This window comes from Xiphias gladius, chromosome 20, assembly GCF_016859285.1.
Source record: "Xiphias gladius isolate SHS-SW01 ecotype Sanya breed wild chromosome 20, ASM1685928v1, whole genome shotgun sequence".
Classification (NCBI taxonomy): domain Eukaryota; kingdom Metazoa; phylum Chordata; class Actinopteri; order Istiophoriformes; family Xiphiidae; genus Xiphias; species Xiphias gladius.
This window is the reverse complement of record NC_053419.1, coordinates 24,437,654-24,461,439: the sequence shown is the minus strand read 5'-3', so window position 1 is coordinate 24,461,439 and position 23,786 is coordinate 24,437,654. Positions and strand designations below refer to the sequence as shown.

At 46.1% G+C, this 23,786-nt stretch overlaps 2 protein-coding genes across 5 annotated transcripts; both read left to right on the top strand.

Moving 5' to 3' along the window:
* The first annotated feature begins 1,918 nt into the window (after positions 1-1,918).
* LOC120806507 (drebrin-like protein B) lies at positions 1,919-18,124 on the top strand. Of its 4 annotated transcripts, none has more exons than XM_040157741.1 (17): positions 1,925-2,012; positions 6,997-7,218; positions 9,588-9,748; positions 9,845-9,900; positions 11,388-11,500; positions 11,649-11,723; positions 12,641-12,781; positions 12,886-12,963; positions 13,058-13,176; positions 13,992-14,046; positions 14,484-14,532; positions 14,625-14,753; positions 14,838-15,002; positions 15,277-15,351; positions 16,286-16,383; positions 16,531-16,600; positions 17,783-18,124. In XM_040157741.1, exons 2-17 carry the CDS (start codon positions 7,147-7,149, stop codon positions 17,917-17,919), a joined length of 1,593 nt encoding a protein of 530 aa, XP_040013675.1. In that variant the 5' UTR covers positions 1,925-2,012; positions 6,997-7,146; the 3' UTR covers positions 17,920-18,124. The 4 variants fall into 4 exon arrangements, with proteins under 4 accessions (XP_040013678.1, XP_040013675.1, XP_040013674.1 ...); XM_040157740.1 differs by having other exon boundaries at positions 14,484-14,552; positions 14,642-14,753; XM_040157744.1 differs by lacking the exons at positions 9,588-9,748; positions 9,845-9,900 and having other exon boundaries at positions 1,919-2,012; positions 14,484-14,552; positions 14,642-14,753.
* An 823-nt stretch (positions 18,125-18,947) lies between these two features.
* On the top strand, positions 18,948-23,329 carry LOC120806508 (cytochrome c oxidase subunit 5B, mitochondrial-like). Its single transcript, XM_040157745.1, has 4 exons — positions 18,948-19,090; positions 19,637-19,707; positions 20,353-20,452; positions 22,833-23,329. The coding sequence occupies exons 1-4, from the start codon at positions 18,994-18,996 to the stop codon at positions 22,943-22,945; spliced, it is 381 nt and encodes a 126-aa protein (XP_040013679.1). The 5' UTR covers positions 18,948-18,993; the 3' UTR covers positions 22,946-23,329.
* Positions 23,330-23,786: the final 457 nt, after the last annotated feature.

The window sequence follows — 23,786 nt, the reverse complement described above, 5'->3', positions numbered from 1 at the left end:
CGCTGGCTTGGTGTTTTTTTAGTGTGTATGGGGTAAACCGAGCTTTTGCTAAACTATGATATTAGCCGGCCCAGTGAGGGCTGGGGGGTCGGGGGCTCTGTGCCAACAGTAACAGTAAAATTAAGAAGACAACCTATAGTCGGCTCAATACAGCCGAATACACGGCAGAGCTGCTGTCATGAACCGGGATTTATGCTGATTTTGACCATGACATAACGATTTTATCAGCCGACCGTCTGTCCAGCTCTTTACCAGGCTTGGCTGTGACGCCAGTTTATTTTTTGGCCGAATTAAAAGAGGACGAAGAAGAAAAGATTGAGTTGATCTTAACAGTTTTAACCTTGTTCAGACACTAATGTGGATGCGAATGTTTTTCACATGAAAAAAGGCATTTTAAAACTTAGACGGCTTCTTGTAGATGCAGTCTCAGGACTCGAACTTCGTACTTCCACCTTCCACTGTGACCATGTCCTTACAAACCTACTTCATACAAAAAAACCTCAGCACTCACGTCGGCAGCGATCACGTTGCTCTCAAAATCTATTTATCAAAACAAATTAGTAGCAAAAGCGTAGTCTTGAGAAGAAGAGCTGCAAATTTTGACCTCTCTCCGTTACTTTGTCTTTCTGTCTGGCTCCCGCCAGCTGTCAGATTGAGTGAGGCACATACTCATCCTTCCGCTTCCACCGTCTTTGAGTTTCCTCCACTGAACACAGAAAGCACACACTTGGCTTCCTCGGAAACAAAAGAGGGATTTCCTCCCCATCGACGGGCTCTCAAGCCTAAACACACACCCATGAATGTATACTGGACAAGCAGGGACGCCTGCGTCTTCTCCTAAGCTGCAGGCTCTGTGGTGGAGGTCAGCTACACATCCTACAATAGGAGGCAGATTTGGGGGTTACGATTGAACTGAGGTATGCAGCCTGCATAGCTTTGGGGGAGAGGATCTTCACAGTCTGGACCTGAGCCAAAGACTGAACCCTCTCTGTAATCCCCTCCTGCTGATATACACAGCTGCTGGTGTGTGTGTGTGTGTGTGTGTTGAGTGCAAGCGTACAATGGCCGTTTGAGCGTCTAGCCCCAGTTTGTGTCATATATTTTTTTCATTATTCCCCTCCAGCAGACCCGTCATAGCTCAGCCTGTCAGGAATGGGCTGGATTTTTCTAGCTCCATCACAAATTGGGAAACATTACAGCGCTGTTACTGAACCCTCCGCTAACAGAAATCAACTGTGAACACTTGTAGCTTTCAGGATCGTGACCCCTTTTCCTGCTCGTAATGGTGGAAATGAAACTGGAGACCTGGGCGTACTCCTGAATGCAGATGTGGTACTTCTCTCTCTCTCACTCATTTTTAGTCTTCAGCTGATTAGAGACAAAGAGCACTTGTAGGAAAGTCCTAGGGCTGTCTACTATCTGCAGGTACAACCAAACTGAGAGTAAAATTAGAAGTGGCTATTATTAGAAAGGAACTAAGTCAAAGGAAGACTAACATTTTGGGAAACCTTTAGTGTCTCACTCAACCAGATACCGTATCCGTACCCGTCTGCAGCCAGTACCAGTGATAGACGAAGCACGCGGATCCTCTACTTGAGTAAAAGTACCGATAAAATCCATAATCTTACTTAACTTAAAGAACAAAAGTATTATCAGCTAAAGGTAGTGAAAGCATCAGCAGTAAAAGTGCTAGCTGTCCCAGTTCTTTCGTGGGTTCATTCATCCGCTGCCTGTCCTTGCCACGTTCCTAACTCTGCTGTCATTTTAGACCCTGCCACCTCCTCCTGTCCTGCAGCAACCCCGGCGCTTCCCGCCTTTTGGCCACCTGACACTTCCCCAACCCCCTGCTCACCTGTTCCTGATTCTCCAATCAGCCCCTACTATAAATACCTGCCCATTTCCACCCATTCTCTGCCAGACCGTCTGCTGTGCAGTTTTCGCCTGGTTTCCCTGCCCGCTGGTTGCCGATCACTGCCCCGCGCCCTGCTCGTGTCAGCCGAGCCTTAATAAAGGTGAACTGTTTGGAGCTTTTACCGGTGCCTGAGTCATGCAGCTGAGTTCCCGCCACCCTGAGGCGTTACACTCGTGCAGTGACCTGTCTCCGGTGACGCGATCGGATCGTTGATCCTGAGTCACGGAGGCTTCAGCAGCATTCGACTGTTGGAGCAGAGGGTCACAAGTCAAAAAAGTTGGGAATCGTTAGTTTAGTCTTTTACTACCATTTGAGTAGAGTAACTAGTTATAAAAACCGTCAAATAAATGTGGTGCAGTAGAAAGTACGATATTAGGATCATGTTAAAGTAGGGTAAATACAAGTAAGGACAAGTGCCACAAAATTGTACTTAAGTACGGTATTTTAGTGAATGTATTTAGTTACTTTCCACCGCTGTCCAGTTCAGACATAATATCCAGTACATATTTATAATTTACCACTAACAGCTCCGAAGAGTTCTTATTCACAGCTTGTGGCGACTGCGCACAGTCTGTATTTAACCCCTGTAGAAACAGAACATCAGACATTATGTGGTTTTGGTTAGATTACACGTTGGAGCTAGTTCATCGCCAATAATTCGGTCAGAGGTTAAAGCAAGCAGCGATCAAAGATGGATTGCCGACCAGACAAAGCGGGACGCCGCCCAGGGGCCCCGGACCCCCGGGTTTATTCCAAACATCTCGGGTCTACATAATTTGATTAATCTCTAATTAGTTAGAAATTTGCATCACTGTGGAACAGTGTCAACTATAACAGGTCCTCCATCCTGCATCTTTTGGCCCTGGTCTTGTAGAGGGACCCTGAGTCAACATCTAGCCTCAGGACCTGATCTGTTTTAGTTGATATAAGTTGCTCATTTGTTGTAAAGTTTTGTCTCGTCAATCTGCTTTAATTTCGCCAGATAATTAACAGGCAGAAGAAACCTCAGGCAAGGTCGTTTCAGTCCTTTACAAAAGTAGTGTAAGGCCACAACCAACAATTATTTTCATTATCAGTACATCTGACAAATGTTTTCTTTAACGATTGATTGATTGGCTTGTGTGTAAAATGTCAGAAAGTAGTGAAAAATGCCTCATTCATCACTGGAGCCCAAGCTAACCTTTTTCAAATTGCTTTTTCTTTGTCTGAAAACAGTCAAAAACCCGAAGATGTTGAGTTTATTCTCATAGAAAACTGGGAAAACCAAATATTCAGATTTTAGAAGCTGGTATCATTGAATTTCTGGGATGTTTGCTTAAAAAAAATGACTTTTAAAAAAAGACAGTCAGTTATTGTTGCCAAATAATATTCTGTCAATCGACTAGTCGAGTACTCTGTTCGGTCTCTGGGTGACTGGGGAAACAGTGAAACTGTCATGTGTAGCGGGGGTCAACAGGTGCCTAACAACAAATGTTTGCACGGGGCTAATTGGGCCATGTAGATAAATAAGTGTACATCAAATCCAGACAGAGTAGGGAAGTCGAAAAATGTTGAGAGCCCAACCTTTCTGGTGCTCTCATGGGATTTGCTGACAAGAAGAAAACTATAGATTATCTGCCTTATCCTTCAAGACAGTGAGAATTAAAATAAAGCTGTGTACACTAGACACACCCAAATACTATTTTCAGAGCAGGCATGTGAAACGCTTTCTCGGTTTTGTCCTTAATGTTTGCAGTCAGTGGAAAAGCAGAGAGGTCGGAGTTCAGACTGAGTTGGTCATAGTGTTTAATTTTAAAAGTTTCAGTGAAAGGGCACGAGTGGGGAAAAAACAGAAGTGAAAAGGGCATGAAAAAGGTCAAACACCTGAAATTTAAGGTTTGGAAACGTTCGTCAGGGAAGTGTTTAGTAGCCGTTCACTGCCAAATGAGCAGTTATGACAAATTAGTGATGATAAATCCCAAGCACATATAACACACGATATTCTTTGTTCTTATTTGTGTGGACTGGCACTCAGTCAAAGCTCCAGTCATCTCGCCGTGTCCTCCTCTTCTGTGGAGGCTTAACGGCAGCCACCGGAGAATCGCCTCCACCGGCTGTTTATCTCAAAGCACCCAGCTCTTCAAATGCGAACCCACAGGCATTTTCTTCTGCAGGGTTTTTCTGGAAATGTGTTTAAAATTTGTGCCAGATTCAGATGGAAACTTGACTTCTGACAGATATTTAATCGTGATCGTGAGGTAAACAGGAGAAGTGACCCCCCCCCCCACGTCAGGAGATGTTTTTTTTCTGGTGCTGCTGTTGTCTGAACATAATGAGTTACATAATGAATGCATTGCCTCTATTGGGTTTAGGAATTTAGTAGGCTCCATTCTACTTGGAGTTTCTGATCTGTGATCGCTTTGAAAAAAAAAGTTTCAAAGTCAGACATTCATTCAAACATTTTTCCAGAAATGGTCGTATTTAACAAGCCGAGCCGGTCCAGCTGGTGACTTCGAACAGACGGAGCCTCCCGACAAGCTTCACTCATGTTACGTTACTTTTGCTCAGAAGTCAATCAGTCTTCTGGCCTTGCAGAGCCTAAAGGTCATGACTGTGTCAGTAACATGTCGGCGTAGAAATTTCTGCAGGGACACAGAATCAATGACATTTAGCTTCAGCGGTAAGAGAACAATTTAGTGGCTTGTGTGTGTGTGTGTGTGTGTGTGTTTATACAGCTCAAAGCTCATTACAGCACAGAAACAGAGAGGAAATGAGACACTGTAAAAGCCGAACTCTCACTATTAAAACACCCCCCCCCCCAGTGAGAACTGCAGCTCATTTACAAACTCTCTCCAAAATAAGAAAAAGTCTTCTTCGTGGTTTTTATATTTCTGAAGTGTACTTTTTGTCAGGGGATATGGGAGAATCTGAGTCTAGTGTAAGAAAACATGCATGTACGTTCAATGAAATGGTTGAGGGGTGAGGTCATTGACAGCTGTAGTGAAAGGTTATTGCTGGAGGAAGACAGCTGCCTAAAGAGGCTCCGTCTGCACCTGGAGCGCCTCATTTACATCTTCTCAAATGTCAGCTCATCACACATAATAGCACGTTTGTCTTACTCTTCTCTTTATTCTTTAATTACACGGCAAAAACATTGTTTTAACGACATTTCCCCCAAACTTCAGCTTTGTTTCCAAGTACCATACCCTGTAGGCATCATTTATTTCGCCTTTCCTCTAAAATACCCAGTTGTTACTCCCCTGTTCCCCATATATTCCGTTTTCCTCCACTGTACCTACATTTAAATACCAGTAGAAGCCAGTCAGTGTTTTATTGGTGCCTGAATCCTATAATTAAATAACACTGTAAATTGCGGGCTTTGTTATAAGGTGTCACCAACGTATCTCCTAAGTGGACTGGGCTGAAATTCTCAGATGAGGTGTGTATGCGAGCGTGGGCGTACTCCTCTATCGACCCTGCAAACCTCCCGAAACTGAAGAGCAGGAGCGGCGAGAGGGAGAATGTTAACGTTACCTGTGACAGCCGGAGCAGATAAGAACGGAGAAGCAGGCAGAGGGAGAGAGGAGAGTATGGGGGTAAAACCCCGGGCGGGGGGGTGGAGGTGAGGGCGGATGCGGGGGTTGCTAAAGAATTGACAAGAGGGGAGAAAGGAGGGAGGATGGATGGGGGAGGGAGCTTATAGCCCCAGGGGGCAATTTGCTCATGAGCTTCGGTCCATCAATCAACCATTCATTTACTAACAGGATCGTCTGCCAGCCCGTCACACACTGAGTGTGTGTGTGTGTGTGTTAAGGAAAACGCTATGTAATTAAATTAATGTCAACAAGTAGTGTAACACTGGAAAATTGGATTAACACTCAAGAGTGCTAGGAGAGCAGTGTTTCCCGTGTGGAATTCCTTTGGGTGACCCATTCACATAGATTTGCCTGTAATTTATAAAAAGATAAGAAAGTTTCTTCTTAAGTGTCTTTAGACGTCAGCACACAGTCAGAGAGCAGCTGGTGAACATAGTGGAGCATTTAGCAGCTGAGGAGCCAGATGTTTCCCTCAGGGGCTGGTGGAGACCAAAACCAGAGCTAAGAGAGAGAGGGAGCACCGGACCTAAAGCCTCTCGGCATGTTATTTATTTCTTTAGGGGACGTGAGGTGATTTTAATATTACCTGTCCTGGTCAGCAATTTTTAATCTTATCCAGAGCATATATGGGTCATTTTTCACCCCCTGGCCCCAAGTAATAGTTACAGCCGAAATGACCTCTTGTTTTTCAGCTGACTGGCTGCTGCTCCTGTAATTTAAGTCCCGTCCGGAGCCTTGTCCTTGTCCTTGTATTTTAAAGTGGATCACTGAGTTTTATCTACCGCACAAACACCCAGGCCTATTTGGGAACTAATACGCCGCGTAAGTACCGGTGTCCGCTCTTGGTTAGTCCACCCCACTGTAACTGATTTTATCTACGGTATAACAGCCTATATAACTAGTATTTAACATCATCACATATACCAGTCCTCAGTACTGGAAGACGGATTTAGAGTAAAATCACAAATACCACACAAGAAATAGCAATACTCCCATCAGTTTAAAAAAAGTCCCAAAATGTAGACATGTCCTGAAGTAAAACAGAGGAACACTATTTTCCTGTAATTTCACAAAGTTTAAAACCTGACCTGAAAGACGAGTTAAATTACCATGTGGAATATTTTATCCCACACCTCCCCCCATAATATCAGTCCCGTCCAACTGGGAATTTCAATTCATCAGCTGGACACAAACATCGGCACTGAGGGTGTCGTCCAAATATTTAACAGTGTGTGAATTATTCGTGTAATTAAAGACAACACGGGGTTTTGTTTTATTTCCAACTATCACCACAAAGTGCAGAAGAGGAATAAATCATCACCACTTTCAGGAATCCTGTCGGGAATTAAATGGAAACAGGAACTTTTGTGTTATTATTTATCGCTCTGCTTGTCAGGGCAGAAAGCCTGGGCCAGCGAAACAAATCAGCCGATCTACAAATATGTTTATTGATTTTATTACTTGTCGCTTTATTGTAAACTCTTTCTTTCCCCTGTCGGGATCCTGCAGGAGCGACGCCTTGGTGTTTCCAGTGATCTGACTGGTCAGCTGTTGGGCTGTTGGCAGGCTTTGATCCGATCCTCTGAAGTTCACCTGCGCCAGAGCGGCACAGGCTACCGGGGTGATTCAGGAAAACCCGAGTGGCGCACAAAGAGCTGGATGACCGACCGATCTCGCATCGCGGTACAGGCCCCTGGAGTCCAATCCGAACAGGGAAGGAGAGACAACTCTGTGAGTGTACCCCAAAAAAGGCTAATGCAGTATGTGCCCATTATAGGGAACAAAAATCTCATTAATCTTACCCATACACGAGCACACACACAACGTATCTCAGAGGTAAGGCGGGAGTAGAGATGATAATCAGAATAACCAGCGTTTCGTTTTGTTTTCTTATTTGTGGCTTGCTCTCTGAATCTGTAAAAATCAGAGATGTGGGCAGAGATTCAGCAGCCAGGGTGGGACATCTTCGAGTAAGAGGAAAAACCGCTTATCAGAGCCCACAATCACCCTCACGCATGCATACAACCACACAGACAGACACACACACACAGAGAGACACACACGATCGCCATCAGTGAGAAAGGGAGTGATCCCTGTTCCTGCCATTGTAGCAGTCAATGGCTGCTCCTGTTTCTGTCCAAGTCACATCTGTCAAACAGACAGAAACAGGCCGATCCACCACACAGACACTGTCGCATCTAGGACTGGGCGCTACGGACAAAAATACATCTATACATTTTAACACCATGAATGAGGAGGGAAACACATTTAACGTGTTTGTTAGAGCCCAGGGATGCACACATTGTCTCTGACACGGAGATTCCAGACGCTGTCTCCTGGAAGTCACTTATGGCGCTGAACTCGGTTGTTTGTGTGAAAAAGGGACTGAAGTGGGTGCGCGGAGAAGGGAAACGAGAGCTCAAACCCCACCTAGCTCCCCACTTCCAAACAGCTGACCCCGATCAAATGGTGAGAAGCGGGACTGTCGGATTTTCTATGATCCGAAAAGCACTTTGCTCGAAAGCAGATTCAGGCCCCCATGGGAACGGAGAAACTTCTACGCGCGCGGCTGGAGGAGCAGCTGAACTGAGATGGCGACCGTGCTGAACATCACGCCTGCTAAACGCCGGCATGTTCGCGTCGTCACTGGGCGTGTCGGCACGCCGAGGTGGGTGACTAGCTCCGGGCATCCATGTGCCCCCGGCTCACGTGACCGGGAGTGCGAGGTACGCTCATATGAGAACGACCGCGGGTTAAGTCAGCGAGATTTACAACTAAAAAGCTGGGAGGGAGGGCACTCGTTGGGACGTATGAGGGATCAACGGTGAAGAGAGACCGTGAAGACATCTCAAGTCCGTCTTGGGGAAAGTTGCTTATTTTAAGAAACTGGAGGACGTCGCTGCGCAAAGGGAGAAAAGGGCTCCTACACGCTTTACATCGGAACACAAACATAGACACAAACTATTTTTGAAATAGCACGTGGTCATCACATTGCACAACTGGGAAAGCGAAGCCTTTAAAGTCCATTTCTGAGTGTGTGGACCAAAACTGTTTAGTGTCTGTGTGTGTTCAAGGGTGATCCATCACTTGTTCAGCAGAGCGGGGCTCCAAGAGAAATGTATACTTGCCAGTGCTGTGGCTGACTGCCTCGTAGCACCTCCGAGACGTCCCTCGCGCGGCACACGAGGGAGCGCCCGGTCCAGCCGATGAGGAAACGGTGCTGATCCCCACGGGGTGGAGAGCTGTGACCCCGAATGCTGCGGGACACTGGAGCAGAGGATTAGAGTGAAGATGTCCAGCTTGGGTTTCCGCTGATCCCCTGCTGAACCTCATTACACGTGAAACTCACACTGTGTCACAAATCCTGTGGAAAGAGCAAAAACCTATTGAAACACGCCAGTGACAGAGAGGAGAGGTCAGACAAGTGACGGGCGGCCAACTAACACATTGTTGGTTTGAGTCTGCACGCGGGATTTGGTGACAGCAAGTAATTCGGTTTCATGTTGAGACGGATCCGGTGAGTCTCCAGCTCTGGGCTTTTGTCCCCACTGGTGGAAGCATTTTCATATTTCCTATGTTGAAACCCCCCCTGGTGGTTGCCTGCGCGCCTGCACGCGCCGGGTTCCCCTCGACGTGCCGCTGATGTGGGGGAATAGGCTGGTGTCTGTTGAGGCGTCGCAGCAGCCGTGCGGATGAGACCCAAAGGTAAGCGGAGAGAAGGAGCCGTCAGATCCACCAGGGGACTGGAGCCTTGCGTGAGGAGATCCCCGACTCTCGGTGGGGACGGCGCAGAGGAGAACAGAGCCAGTAAGCACACGAAGAAGTGTATATTCCCTCGTTCAGACACATTATTCTGCTGTTGATGAATGACTGAGTGTAACTCGGAGGTGAGTAACTTCTGTAAGAATGTGGTCGATCAGGTCTTGATGTTCTTCCCCGACTGGTTTGACACATCAGGGCGGAGGAAAATCTGCTCTGGAAATCCTGATCATTCAGAGTCGCAGTCGTTCTGCTCTGACTCTGGGGACTTTTTTTTTTCCATCCACCTGGAGTTTCTCCTCTTTTCTTTCTTTGGGTTTTTTGTTTCCACGTCTCCCCAGCCTGTGGGATCTCGGTGCGGATTTGTGTCGGATTATTTGCAGCCGGTTTGGACTGTGAATGAGGAAACCTGGATCAAAATGGCAGTGAATTTGAGTAAGAATGGTCCTGCACTCATGGCCGCTTATAAAGAAGTGGTGGACAGCAAGCTGGGTACAAACTGGTGAGTCTTAAGTTACCAACTTCACTTCCTGGAACCTGGAAGCATCTGTCTATCCACACCCCCACATCATGTGCTCCTCTATAATTATGTTTTCAGGGCGCTGTTTACTTATGAAGGCAACAGTAATGACATTCGCCTGGCAGAGAAGGGAGGTAAGATCTGATTGATGTACCGTAACCCTCAATAAAATGTTTAACTAGTCGCTTAGGCTCATTGTTTGGGGTTCCCCCCAAGTTTGTCCAACTTTCACTGATGGGATTTTCACCTCCGTCGACCGGCGCAAAGTTTCCGTGCCTCGCATCTGGACGTCGCACCCATTCGGAATTTTCTGTTTCTAAGCGGACTCTCAATTAGTCTGTGAACTGCAGCCGTTAATGGTCAAAGCTTCCTTCAGGCCAGGATCAGTGAAAACGGATGAGGCATCTATAGCTAAAGATATTTATAGAGGACGAGTGGTTGACACCTGCCTGCATCAGAGAGAAGCCAATGTGACTCGTCCGAGACACATGGACAAAAAAAATGCACAACTGCCTCCATCATGTTGCTGTTTATATATTAGAAAAAAGACGGCTTTTGGAGAATTTCATGTAGTTCCAGTATCACAGTAAAAGTACTTCCTGTAGTCCCAGTATCACAGTAAAAGTACTTCCTGTAGTCCCAGTATCACAGTAAAAGTACTTCCTGTAGTTCCAGTATCACAGTAAAAGTACTTCATGTAGTTCCAGTATCACAGTAAAAGTACTTCCTGTAGTTTTAGTATCACAGTAAAGGTACTTCCTGTAGTCCCAGTATCACAGTAAAAGTACTTCTTGTCGTTCCAGTATCACAGTAAAAATACTTCCTGTAGTTCCAGTATCACAGTAAAAGTAGTTCCTGTAGTCCCAGTATCACAGTAAAAGTACTTCCTGTAGTTCCAGTATCACAGTAAAAGTACTTCCTGTAGTTCCAGTATCACAGTAAAAGTACTTCCTGTAGTTCTAGTATCACAGTAAAAGTACTTCCTGTAGTTCCAGTATCACAGTAAAAGTACCTCATGTTGTTCCAGTATCACAGTAAAAGTACTTCCTGTAGTCCCAGTATCACAGTAAAAGTACTTCCTGTAGTCCCAGTATCACAGTAAAAGTACTTCACTGTGCTGGGACCTGTCTCCTGTGACTGGTCTCTGATTCTAATGGATCATTGATCCTGAGTCTCGGAGGCTTCGGCAGCGTTTTACTGCTGGAGCTGCTTTTAGCTACGTCAGAGACAGGGACCAGAGTATAGTCCACTGGTTCCAGACCTGGGGGCCGGGCCCCTCCAGGGGGTCACCAGATGAACCTGAGGGGTCGTCAGATGATTCATGGGAGAAGAAAGAAGAAGAAGCAAAGTTCTGATACATACATTTAGATTCATTTTTTTCCACTAATATCGGACGATGTGACCTTGTTGTGCCTCAGACAGTTTAAATGAAACGATGTGAGACGTTTAGTGAGGTAATGCCTCTTTGTTGGAAGTAATAACAAATCATATGCACCGGAAACATGAGGGGGAGACAACACTACACACTGATTTCACAGTGTTCAATGCATTTTATTCCATAATCGTTTCATCTGATGATAATCCTGTGTGTGTGTGTGTGTGTGTGTGTGTGTGTGTGTAGATGGTGGATTAGAGGAGATGGTGGAGGAGCTGAACAGTGGGAAGGTGATGTACGCTTTCTGTCGGGTCCAGGACCCCAACTCTGGTCTCCCCAAATACGTCCTCATAAACTGGGTGAGACACGCAACATGCGCGCACACACCCACACCCACACACACACACACACACACACACACACCACAAGACACATACAATAATGTTTGTCTTTACACGTGCGTGTCCTTTGTCTATATGTGTGATCGCATGTGTACGTGTGCAACAGACAGGCGAAGGCGTGAAGGACTCTCGGAAAGGGATATGTGCCAACCACGTGGGCTCCATGGCCAACTTCCTCAAGGTGAGTCTGACTTTGGGTTATTCCGCTACTGCCAATAAAACACTGCTGTCCTGGATAGAACGATTGAAAAAGTCACCTATTTTTTACCGCTTCGCGTTTCTTTGAAAAAAATAAATTATATTTATTGTATTTGTTGTTGTATCCTCCGAGAGCGTGTATCACACTGAAGAGTGCGTCGGTCACGACTGGATCGTCCCAGTAGGGAAATGTGTTTCAAGGCCTGCACGTGTTCATGTCTCACACGAAAAACACTCAGACCCACATGTGGTTACTCAGTTAGGTCCGTAAGTATTTGGACAGTGCCACATGTTTTTGTAAACTTGCCTCTGTGCGAAACCACAGTGGATCTGAACCGAAGCCATCGAGATGTGATGGAGGTGTCAACTTTCAGCTTTAATTCAAGGGGTTTGACGAAAATGCCACATTAACCGTTTAGGAATTACAGCCGTTTTTATAAATTGTCCAATTACTTTTGAGCCTCTGAAAATGAGGGGCTATCCGACATAACTATAAATATGAGGATTATTTTAAATACTCGGATGAAAATCCTTTGCGGCCAATGACTGGCTGAAGTCTGGAACCCATGGACGTCACCGAGTGCCGAGTTTCCTCCCTCGAGCTGCTTTTCCGGGCCTTTACTGCCGCCGCCTTCAGTCGCCGCTCGTCTGTGGGTCTTTCTGCCCTCAGTTTCATTTTAAGAAATAGTGAAAGTTAAGATAACCGTATGATCATATCACACAGGGATAAAATCTCCTCTCCATATTTTTTTCAATGTCATCTTTACTTCCTGTTTAAAATGTGTCAACATTCCCCCAACACGCCCGCTCGTGGCTCCATCTTCTGTCCACGCCGCTTTCCGTGCGGGACGCTGTGAAAACCCGGCGTAACTGATTTCCCTGACACGTGTGTGATCGCAGGGGGCCCATGTGACTATCAACGCCCGGGGGGAGGAGGACGTGGAGCCGGAGACCATCTTGGCAAAAGTGGCCAAAGCGTCTGGGGCGAACTTCAATTTCTACAAACCAACAGAATACAGAGACGCACCCAGAGGACCTGTGGTGAGGAGACACGCGACGTCACGCGCCGCAGAAGCATGAGGCGGAAATGGGTGCGATTAGGCCTAATTTACAGTTTCACAATTCACCCTCTGCTGCTGTTTCAGGGCTCAGTGTATCGCAAGGTCAATGCTGTGGAGGAAATTCAAGAAACCAAGAAGAGCGACTTCTGGGTCCAAACTCAGGTTTCTCTTCACATTTATCACACACGTGAAACGCCGGCCATGCAGCCCCGAGCGTCTCTAGTTTACCTGACAACGACACGACTTTCTTCTTCAGAGGGAGGAAGAGGTCCGTCGCCGGGAGGAGACCAGACGAGCAGAGCTGGAGAGGCAAAGGCTGGAGAGGGAGAGGAGGGAGATGGAGGAGAAGCGGGCGAAGCAGATGGAACAGGAGAAGTGAGTCGAACACACAAGGCTGGATTGTCAGCTACCCCACAGACCCCCAGGGGCCCCAACAGCCACACCGTTTTCTGCACATCATTTGAGTCTAAACACTTTGATTAATCCCAAGTTTGACAGAACGTTTCAGCTCAAAAGCACGGTATCAGCTCCGATGGGTCCCCCATCCTCCGTCCTGGGGCCCCGGTCCCGTGGAGGGACTCTGTGTTGAAATGTGGTTTTAAGAGCTTCACTGTTTGAGTTAAGATTTGTTGCTCATTTGTTGTAAAGGGTTTTATCAAATATATCCATCGCAGAAGAAGTGTAAAGCTGCAACCAGCGATTGTTTTCACTATCAATACGTCTGACAGTTACCTCCTTTAACAATCGATTGATTGATTGTAGTAGAAACTGCCCATCGTTACTCCCTGAAGCTAATAAGTTAATAACCTCTGAGCTGTCTGACCATCAGTGAAAGCCCCAGAGGTTGATATGTTTGTGTGTTATGATAGAAAAATGAGAAACTGGTCAAAAGCTGGTATCAGTGATTTTTTTTTTTTTTTTGGTGCCATTTTTACTTAAAAAATGACTTAATTAACCAATTAACTTCATTAACCAACCAATTAATTAGCTACCTGGTGTCAGCTTTGGTTTCTGGGTCTCTGGGGAAAATAAGGAAACTGACATGCGGGAATGGGGGTCAATAGGAGTTTTCTCTCCCTTGGCCCCCCCAGGGGGTTAATCCGGCCATGCCAACACACGACAACGACGAACACATCACCAAAGAGTCAACGCCGCTGTCTTTTGCTTGTTGTTTTTTATGTGGGCGGCAGGATTTACCAGAAGCAGAGAGAAGAAGAGGAGAGAGAGAGGGAGCAACTGCGACCGGTGAGCTGGTTTAACTGGGAATCAAACGGATCATTCTGGTGATGGTTCTACATCTTTCTTGCTCTGGGCGACACGTTCCTTCATCACTATGAACAAACACGCTGTAGCTTATTTAGACTCAGTCTCTCACACACACACACACACACACACACACACACACACACACACACACACACACACACACACACACCTTCCTGCTGCCCCAAACACTCACTACAGCGCCAAATGCGGATTCATCCGCCACTGAAAATAGTCCCCAGCAAATGCACTGTTTCCTCCCGGCGTCCTGAGGCTTGGACTGACTACGCATCTGTAAATAAACACACTGGAAATTCCTTTAACCTTCCAATGGAGAACTGCAGCTTCCACATTCAGGCCGTTAAATACCAATATCAATGTGAAAAGAAGGTGCAGGTAACATCGTGTGTCTGTTTTAGACCCAGCAGGAAAAAGAGAAGGAGAAGAAGACAGGCGTCAACTCTGCGGCATCCGTGCAGAAAGCCAATGCGAGTATAAGCACGAAGAATGAAGGATTCTGTCATTATGTTAAAAGTTGCCGGGTTTGTATGAAGGAAAATCTCGCTTTCGTTCACAGGAGGCCAGATCACTGATTTCTCAGAGAACATTTAACCCAAGAGACGTGTTCAAGCAGAGGGAGCAGAGCTTCGAGGCCAACGAGAGAGCGTCTGCTGCTGCTCCCAGACCTGGTAAGCGACCGAAACCCGGCGTAAATAACACCTGCTGAAACGTGAAGCGGGTCGCTATATCCACGTCTTCGCTCTGTCCCCCAGGGAAGCTGCAGAGTCCGTTTCTATCCCAGACATCCCCTGAGAGCCAAGCCCCGCCGCAGCCTCTGTATCCCCCGGCTCCAGCTGCGCTCCCGACCTCTCCCACGACCCCTGCGGTGTCTCGCTCGCCTGCGGCAGCTGTCTCCCGCACGCCAGCAGGGACCACAGGTCAGTGTGAATGTGGTCAACCTGAGGAGGCCTGGCTCTGTCCGGACCTCCCCTTGGCCACGCACCTGTGTCGTATTGCGTTTTAGGGGAGTAAACAACTGAGCGGGAGCCTGACACTAGGACACGCTTTTCTATTTACTGAATCAAGAGCCGGCTTTGAATAGAAAAGAGTTCCTGGGTCGAACGGTGAGATTCTCACAGTGTCCGACAGGTGGACCGAAACGGTGACTAAGTGGCCCGGACATGTCCGTCTCTCTGTCCTTCATCCTCACAGACACGACCTTCGCGGAGGAGGAGGAGGAGGGGTGGTCCGACGAGTTTGACGACGACGCGGAAGAAGCCGCTCCAGGTACGAAACATGACCTGTTAGGCAACAACATCAGTGAGCTCGGTGCTGTTGAGCATTCGCCACCCCTGGTAACTCCTGGAACAGCGACCGAATGTAATTCAAGCACATTAAATCAACCACTCCGCTCAACTAGAAATCGGAGGAGCTCGAACTTTACCAGAGTATTTCAATTTCATGCTACTTTATACTACATTTATCCGACAGCTGCGGTTACTTTACAGGTTAAGATTTTACTCACAAAACACGCGAGGAGCTGCTAAAATATGATGCATTTTAATCAACGTAAAATTGGAGCTTAAACAGTTAGTTGATTGGTCAATTAACAAAAACTTAATAAGCCACTGTCTTGATAACGGACTAATTGTTCGAGTCATCTTTCAAGCAAACGTTTCATGGATCCAGCTGCTGCTTTTCTTCATCCTGAATTACAGTAAAGTGATTAATTGTGATGTTTGGACCGTTGGACGGACAAAACGGGGACATCTGAGGGTGTCACTTAACTGAACTCTGGGTAATTGTGCTGATGAGCGACGAGTTTTATTTTGAAGAAAACAACCAGAGGATTCATCCGGAAGGAAAACGGCTTCAGCTTCTTATATAAAATAGTTAAAAATTGCCTCCAACTACAACAGTAAAAACTGCTAAGGCTTTAATGCAATAACATTAATAATCTAATGAAATACTATAAATCAGTATATCTATAGATTATCATTAGATACACTCACACTGGCCATGTCTACTGCTTGAGTACTTTCATTTTTGATACCATAAAAACATTTTCCTGATTATACCTATGAACTTGAGGGACATTTTGAGCGCAGGGCCTTCACCTGTAATGGAGTATTTTCAAATCGTGGCGCTGGTACATCTACAGATTACTTAATACCCTGTCATGCACTGAATCGCTAATATGAGTAATTCACCCGATCTACAGAGGAGTGCGCGGCAGAAGACGACGTGTACGAAGAACAAACGCCGGCCGGGACGGAGGAGGAGGACCTGTATGAGAACGTGTACCAGGACGGCCACACAGTGAGTCCGCTCTGTCGTAGCGCCGCGGCGCCGGTTTCGGGTTTCGGCTGACCGCGACCCCCTCTGTCGTCATATGAACATGTCACGGTGTAATTATCATCTTCAGAAAGGATGTGAAATGATCTGACGACTTGTCTTAAATAAAAGGCTGAAGACCGGGCCGCGGACGTGAATGGACAGAACGTCCGCGCCAGAGCTCTGTATGATTACCAGGCTGGTATGTGCACACACACACACACACACACACACACACACACACACACACACGACTTTCCATCCAAATCCAATGCAAATTTTAAATGAGTCTCCAGAAAAGTCTGGTTTCCCTCCACTGCTGCTGAGTGAACGTGAGCCGATCAACAGCCGGTGGAGCCGATTCTCCAGTCGCCGCCGTTAAACCAGCACAGAAGAAGAGGACGCAGCGAGACGAGGTCGTTGAAAGAGCTGCAGTCGGAGCTCAGACGATGGGGAACCACGTGGAGAACGTGACGGAGACCTGACGTTCCTGTTGGTTCCATGTGTTGATGTGAGGAAGGTTCCAGCCTCCTCACGGCTCCTCACACACTCGATGGTTTCCTCCCCTCGCTGGGAGCGACGAGTCTCATGTGGCTCAGTCAGAGGCTCACATGGAAATAACTCGGCCAGTTCAACATAATTCCTAAGAAACTCTAAACGGCCATGTTTTAAACTAAAAGCTTGAAGTATGAGTGTTAAATGTAAGGCTGTCAACATCTGCTTTAAGTCGCCGTGGTGCTGTGGTGCAGTTGTGCTGCTCGAGGGGGGAACGCAGCTGCAGAAGTGCTGTTGGGCAGGTAAATAAATAGAGGGTTGATGTAGGATCATTCAGGAGGATTCAAAAAAAACTACGCTGACACAGTGAACTGCACCGTGAGCACGAGACCTTTTTCATCAACATTTTCGTAAATGGCGCCGCTGAGTTAAAGAGGAGGAAACCGTCCCCGGTCTGCCGACGCCGCTCACTCGCGCGGCGGCGGCAGGGTCTCGGGCTCGCTCACACGTGGCTCCGTCCCTAATCAAACGGAGTCGCAGCCCAGATGGAGAGAAACAAGGCAGGGCGTCGGTGTCGGTGAGGGAATGAAGCGTCGGAGCAGCGGCAGAAGCTCAAAGCGGGCGGCTAGCAGGCGGTCGGAGGGACAAACAGAGAGGAACCAGCCCAGCAAGATGCGCGGTGGACAGGTCTAGGAGGATCCTGAAGACCCTTTGGGATAGTTCAGCTCTCTGTTTTCTCAACGTCTGGCGTTTCCACTCAGCTCGTTAATGTGCAAACTGAAAATGTTTCATTAAAAGCAGGCACATGCAAACACACCTACAAAAACATCAACGCACACCACTGTCAATATTCACGCTGTTCCTTACCACCGTGACCTCTGCTCCACAGTGGACGACACCGAGCTCACCTTTGACCCGGACGACATCATAACCGGGATAGAGATGGTGGATGAAGGTTGGTGGAGAGGCTACGGACCTGGGGGACACTACGGCCTGTTTCCCGCCAATTACGTGGAGCTTCTCTAACTTTCACCGCCCTCCGTCTGGTGGATCGCAGAGTTCTGGTGCAAACATTTTTCAGAAAACCGGGAGGCGGATGCATGAAAATGAAAAATATTTCTCATCAATAAACTTGTTTGTCGTGTCTCTGTCCAAATCTCTCATTGTTTAACAGACTGTCGTAAAAATCACTATGAATAGGCTCCTATCAGTCTTCATGTCTGGTGTGTGTGTGTGTGTGTGTGTGTGTGTGTGTGTTGACTAACAGGAGAAATGTAATCCTTGTCTTGATATCAGACATTAACATTAAATCGATTCCTTCTTGATAAAAACATCAGCATATCACTAATTTTATCATTTCTGTTATGATTAGTAATAAATTAAAACCAAACAATGAACATTGTAAGAAGAAAATGAGTGTGTTGTTTAACTTTCGATGGGATCAGAAATTCATATCACTGAGGTATTTATGTTCTCGATTCTTACTTGGGTAAAAACGACGAAACCGTATTTTTCCCTTCTTGAAATATTTTGATTTTGATTTTCTCTCAGAACATACAGTTGGGGCCTTAAGTATTTGGACAGCGACACACTTTTCATAATCTTGCCCCCGTACGCCACCGCCATGGATCAACGTGTGATGGAAGTGTAGACTCTCAGCTTTAATTCGAGGGGCCACGTTGACCGTTGACGAATTACACGAATCCCCCCTTTTTTTTCCAGAGGGTCGAAGGTTACGGGACAGTTGGCAGCTGATCAGTTTCGTGGCCGGGTTTGGCCTGTTGCCCCCTCATGAGACTAAGATGCTGAACCTCGGAGGAAATCGAGGTGAATTTGAATTCTTCATGATCCGTCCCACAGAAGCGCCGAAGCCCAAGTTCTATCTGTTATTGTTTCAGTATCTGAGAACGAACATGGCGGAGCCAGATGAAGCTTCTTTTGTTTTTCATCGGGGGGAAGCGGAATTCTCCATTCCAGTAGGTGGCGGTAATGCGCCGTTACCACCCTGACAAACACCGGGAAGAAGAAGTCAGACGAGGCCCACCTGCGACGTCATATCACCGCGACCAGCTACTGTCAGGGCATAGCGCAGAAGAAGAGATGGCTGCAAGGTTACTGCTCCGCTCCGCTTCCAGAGCCGCCACAACGTGCCGGGCTGCCCGGGTCCCTGCGCTGACCCGCAGCATGGCGACTGGAGGTGAGGACGAAAACCGGCACCGGGACGTTGAAACCTGACAGAGCGGTGAAAACTCGTTTATTATCTGACTGCTCAAGGCGAGGACAGATAACGCGACTGAGGGCGGAAGACGTCCTGACCCTCTGATGACATTCGTTTCAACCCAGGAGATCAGGCCAGACTTCATTTAAAAAAGTGCCAATTTTATTAGAACTCGTGTAACTCTTAAGTCATAGCTTGTGAAAGATGAAGGCAGTTTCCGCAACAGAATTGGGACAAAACCGCCTTCAATTCGACACACTTCAAAATTACAACAGACTATTTTGAACTAAATAGATCTTCATATTTTTATCTTGTCAGTGCAGTGCTAGACTGAGGTGACCAGGACTGACCTTGTCTTGGTCGTATGTAAGGAAGTTTCCACTGAGACTAGGTGTCGTCACTCTTCCACCTCTGTATCAGTTTGATGGATACACCTCCCCGTTAAACAGTTTGCCAGACTAAAGTTTGCTTTTTGCTGATGTGGTGGATTTTCTCTGCATCTAATTTGATGTGTCGAGTTTGCAGGGATCCCCACTGACGAGGAGCAGGCCACGGGACTGGAGAGGATCATTATGGAGGCCGGGAAGGAGGGAAAGGTACGATAACTCCGTCACCGTCTGCTGAGATCAGTAAAGGAACTCACAACTTACAAATGAAAGGGGGTGAAGCAGAATGACAAACTGTTGAGTTAAAGTTAAATCAGTGTGGGCACAGTCAGTCAAGGCTTAGTCCATTTTTACTGCAGTTTAAGTAGTAAATGTCTACTTGGCAATTATAATCATAGCAATCATAGCAAAAGGGATACAGGATTTGCTGCCTTTGTTAGGACCCCACAAAGGAGTGTGTGTGTGTGTGTTACATTATTCTTTTATCTTTTTATCTGAAGAAATAATCTGGTCAAAGCAGTTTCAGAGTTTGACCATAAATCTCCCTCAGTGATGTGTAATATTTCCTCACATAGAGCCCTCCTGTTACAGGATGAATACACGCTCCTAGTTCCTCAAGTGTCTTCCCTTCATAGCAACAGCAATCTCCTTGTTTGGGTATGGACTCATGACCTACCCTTTAACCTCGTCAGCAGTCAGGCAGTAGCTAGTGAACCATGTGTGAGGGGGGAAAAAAGATGGAACAGTTTTCTGACAGGAAAACACGTTTAATGAGTTTTACTGGTTCTTCAGTGATTGTCTTGCATCACCCAGAGGATCAGTAAAACCTGACCTGGGGCCTCCTCTCTGCCTCAGGATCCCTACAACATGATGAAGCCGAAGTGGTACAGCGGCTCCAAGGACGATCCAAACCTTGTTCCCTCCATCACAGACAAGAGGATTGTGGGATGTGTCTGTAAGTTGCCTGCCCTAAACATTACCTGACTTCTTACACCCGCTAGATGAGCATCAAAGTTGGGGCGACTGTTTGAATGGTGAACTGGCCCTTTAAACCAGCCCTACCAAGCGCTTCTGGATTGGTTTTTTTGGGTTGGATTTAGCAAATTATCACAAAGTTGTGAGGTGTTCAAACGACGAGTGATTTTCTTTTCTTAAATTGTGTCACGTGAAACACATTTTAAAACTGCTCAGCATTTCATAAGTTACGAGAAAAGTCTGATAAAAGAAACCTAATTTTGTGTGACAGAAATGGATTTCCCAACCTGTCAGATTTACCTTGAGACCCACGGGTGTGTCCCGACCAACAGGTTGGGAAACACTGCTGCTTGAATTGCAGGCAAATGACCTGCAGCAGAGAAAAATAAGCACGGTCAAGAACTCTTTGTCGTCATTTAATCTATTCGAGCTTTGTAATGAGTGCTGTGGTATGTACGAATCCGTTTTGAAGTGATAACGGATTCAAACATGTGAAACGCCACCGTACTGTGAACCACAGGTTGAGTAAGCTTATTGTTTCGTTGTAGGCTCACTTCACACCGATATTTTTAACCCTGAGGACGTCACCAGGGTTGGATTGGTTGTCGGTCAGTCTAGACCGAATTATCTCAACGACTGTTGGATGGATTGTCCTGAAATTTGGCTCAGCCAGTCGTGTTCCCCAGGGGATGAATCCTGATGACGTTGGTGGTCTCCTACGCTCCCTCTTAGCACCTGAAATTTCAAACATGTGAAACGCCACCGTACTTTGGTCAAAATATCTCGACATCTACTAGGTGGAATTGCCACGAGTTGCGGTTCAGACGTTCGTGTTCCCCAGAGGATGAAACATAATGGCAGCGTGTAACCTGCTGAACATCAGCAGCGTAGCGTTGTCACTGCGAGCACGTTGCCATGCTGTAGCCGTTGTCAGTCTTGAAGCACTGCCGTGGCTAAGTATGGCCTCGCAGAGCTGTGAGCGTGGCTGTAGACTCTGCTTTACGTCTGTCCGAAATGTTTTCTCGTTTCCCTCACTCGCGTCTTTTCTTCACGTCCCAGTCCCTACACAACGTCGGCACCAGTTTTCTGATGATGGTGGCACAGCTGGATCGGCTGTCAGTCTGCAGGTGTTAACACGGGGTATCTGCAGGTCTGGACTGAATTCAGGTTTTCAAAAAAAAAAAGGCTTTAGAAGGCTTTAAAAATCAAAAGTCAAACGTTGTCTTGCACCCACCATTTTTTCTTGTCTTGTCCGTCCATCAGTCCTCGAAGATATTTCATTTACTCTTTTACATTTTGTAGCTTAAACAAAGTTTCTGCATTTTTGCTTGAAAAATGACTGAAAACAAAAAACCAATTATCAAAGTCGTTGCTGTCTATTTTGATGGTCTAATTGAATAATCAACCAATCGTTGCAGCTCTAAAAAGAATAAATCGTATTTAATTGGCTTATCCATCCATTTACTGCTGTTTATCTACGCACAGGTCACATTAATTACACTAATAATATCATCAGAAGTTTATTGCTATAAGCTGCTGGGAAGTACTGAAAACTGTGATAGAATAATTGTAGGTTATATTGGCCCTGCTGGTTTTCCATCATACTTTTATCTTTCGGCCGGTACGATGGTGTAGCAGGTCTCAAATGTTGTTCTCTGTGGTTATTGAGAAGAACAGATAATGTGATGTACTGTCCAGATGATGATAATAAGGATTCACAGTTACTACAGCCGGCGCAGCGATGTAGCGACGTCCTCCACCATGACAAAAGTAATTGTGAAAGATCTTAAAGAGTTTGACAGCAGCTGTGTCTGGTACCGATGTGGTGAACAGATCCATCAAACCACCGTTTGCAAAGTCACTGCTCAGACACTGACAGCATATAAGGTGTTGTTTATTTAATTCATTAGTTGTGTCTGCATTTGTTGTTTTTATTTGTGAGTTCATAATGTTTGAATCCAGGGTATGATGACAATGTCTCATCATTTGGTAGAAATTATTTAGTAAGGAAAGTGGAAATTATGTAAATATATCTCATGTGAAGATGTACTTTTGCCTGACATGATGGGACAATCTGCCTCATAGAAACGGATATTTAGGTAAAATGTTTTTACCGCTGAAAGGCAACACATTCTTCCTCTCTCTGACTTCAGAGTTTCCATGGTCCAGGCTAAGATAGGAAAATGAAAAGAGAAATCTTTCTGATGATGATGAAAGTTTATCGATCGGACCTACGGTTGCCAGCGATCCACTCATTGTAATTGAATAGTGAATTAGAACACAAGTAAAACTAGTACATTACGCCTGATTTGAATCTGCAGAGAACGTTTTCTAACCCGCTCCTCATCTCCTCTCCGTAGGTGAAGAAGACAACACGTCCGTGGTTTGGTTCTGGATTCATCAGGGCGATGCCCAGCGCTGCCCGTCCTGTGGTTCCTACTACAAACTGGTCCACTATGAGCTCCCCCACTAACCTATAACTAACCTCTGATATCACAGACGTGTACCACGCAGCCGTGTCTCTGCACAGCGTTTGCTTCTCTTTGAAATATTCCATCAGAACGAGGCGAAGAAGGATCAGACGGCGATGTTTTCATTCCCCCGTCTCCGGGAGGTCTTATTGTATGAGCCGTCGTCTGATTGGTCCTTGACTTGTTCTGTCTCAGTACTTGATCCACCTGCTAACCTCATCAGTCTTTGCTTTACGTGTTAAACTTACAGAGGGATCAGATGTGGTTTGGGACACAACTGTTTCTTTCAAAACATTTCCATTCAGCTGCAGTTTACATTGACGCATGTACTGTACAACATTACACTCGATCCACTGGTGAACCAATAAAGCTTCTAAACTCCTGTTTATAGACGTCTTTGACTCTTTTGGACACTTGTCTCCCTTCTTGTTCCAAATACTAACATCTTAGAAGCATTATTCTGTTAAACTGGGATGACGGTGCGCGAGTGGAGAAGGTTTTGCAAATTGACAGAAGAAAAAAAAAAGGTAATACAATTCATGTGGTTGCGCTCATTTCACATTCAGTTGCCTTTTTATTAGCTTCACCTAACACAGCAGTCCTGCATCAAACCCTTATGAAGCCTCTAATGTTCAGTTTTTATTGAAATGGTTTTAGAGAGGTGCAGTTTGTGCTGCTGTTGACTATAGAAAAGCCTTATTCTTTACTTTATGAGTTACAGACTGTTCATGAACTGATTAATTGTCATACGTTTTGTTAACTGGCACGAATTTGGTGCATAAATGTAGATTTCATTTGTTCGGGTTATGTTTGTATTTACGTTTGTATTTTATGTTTGTGCTT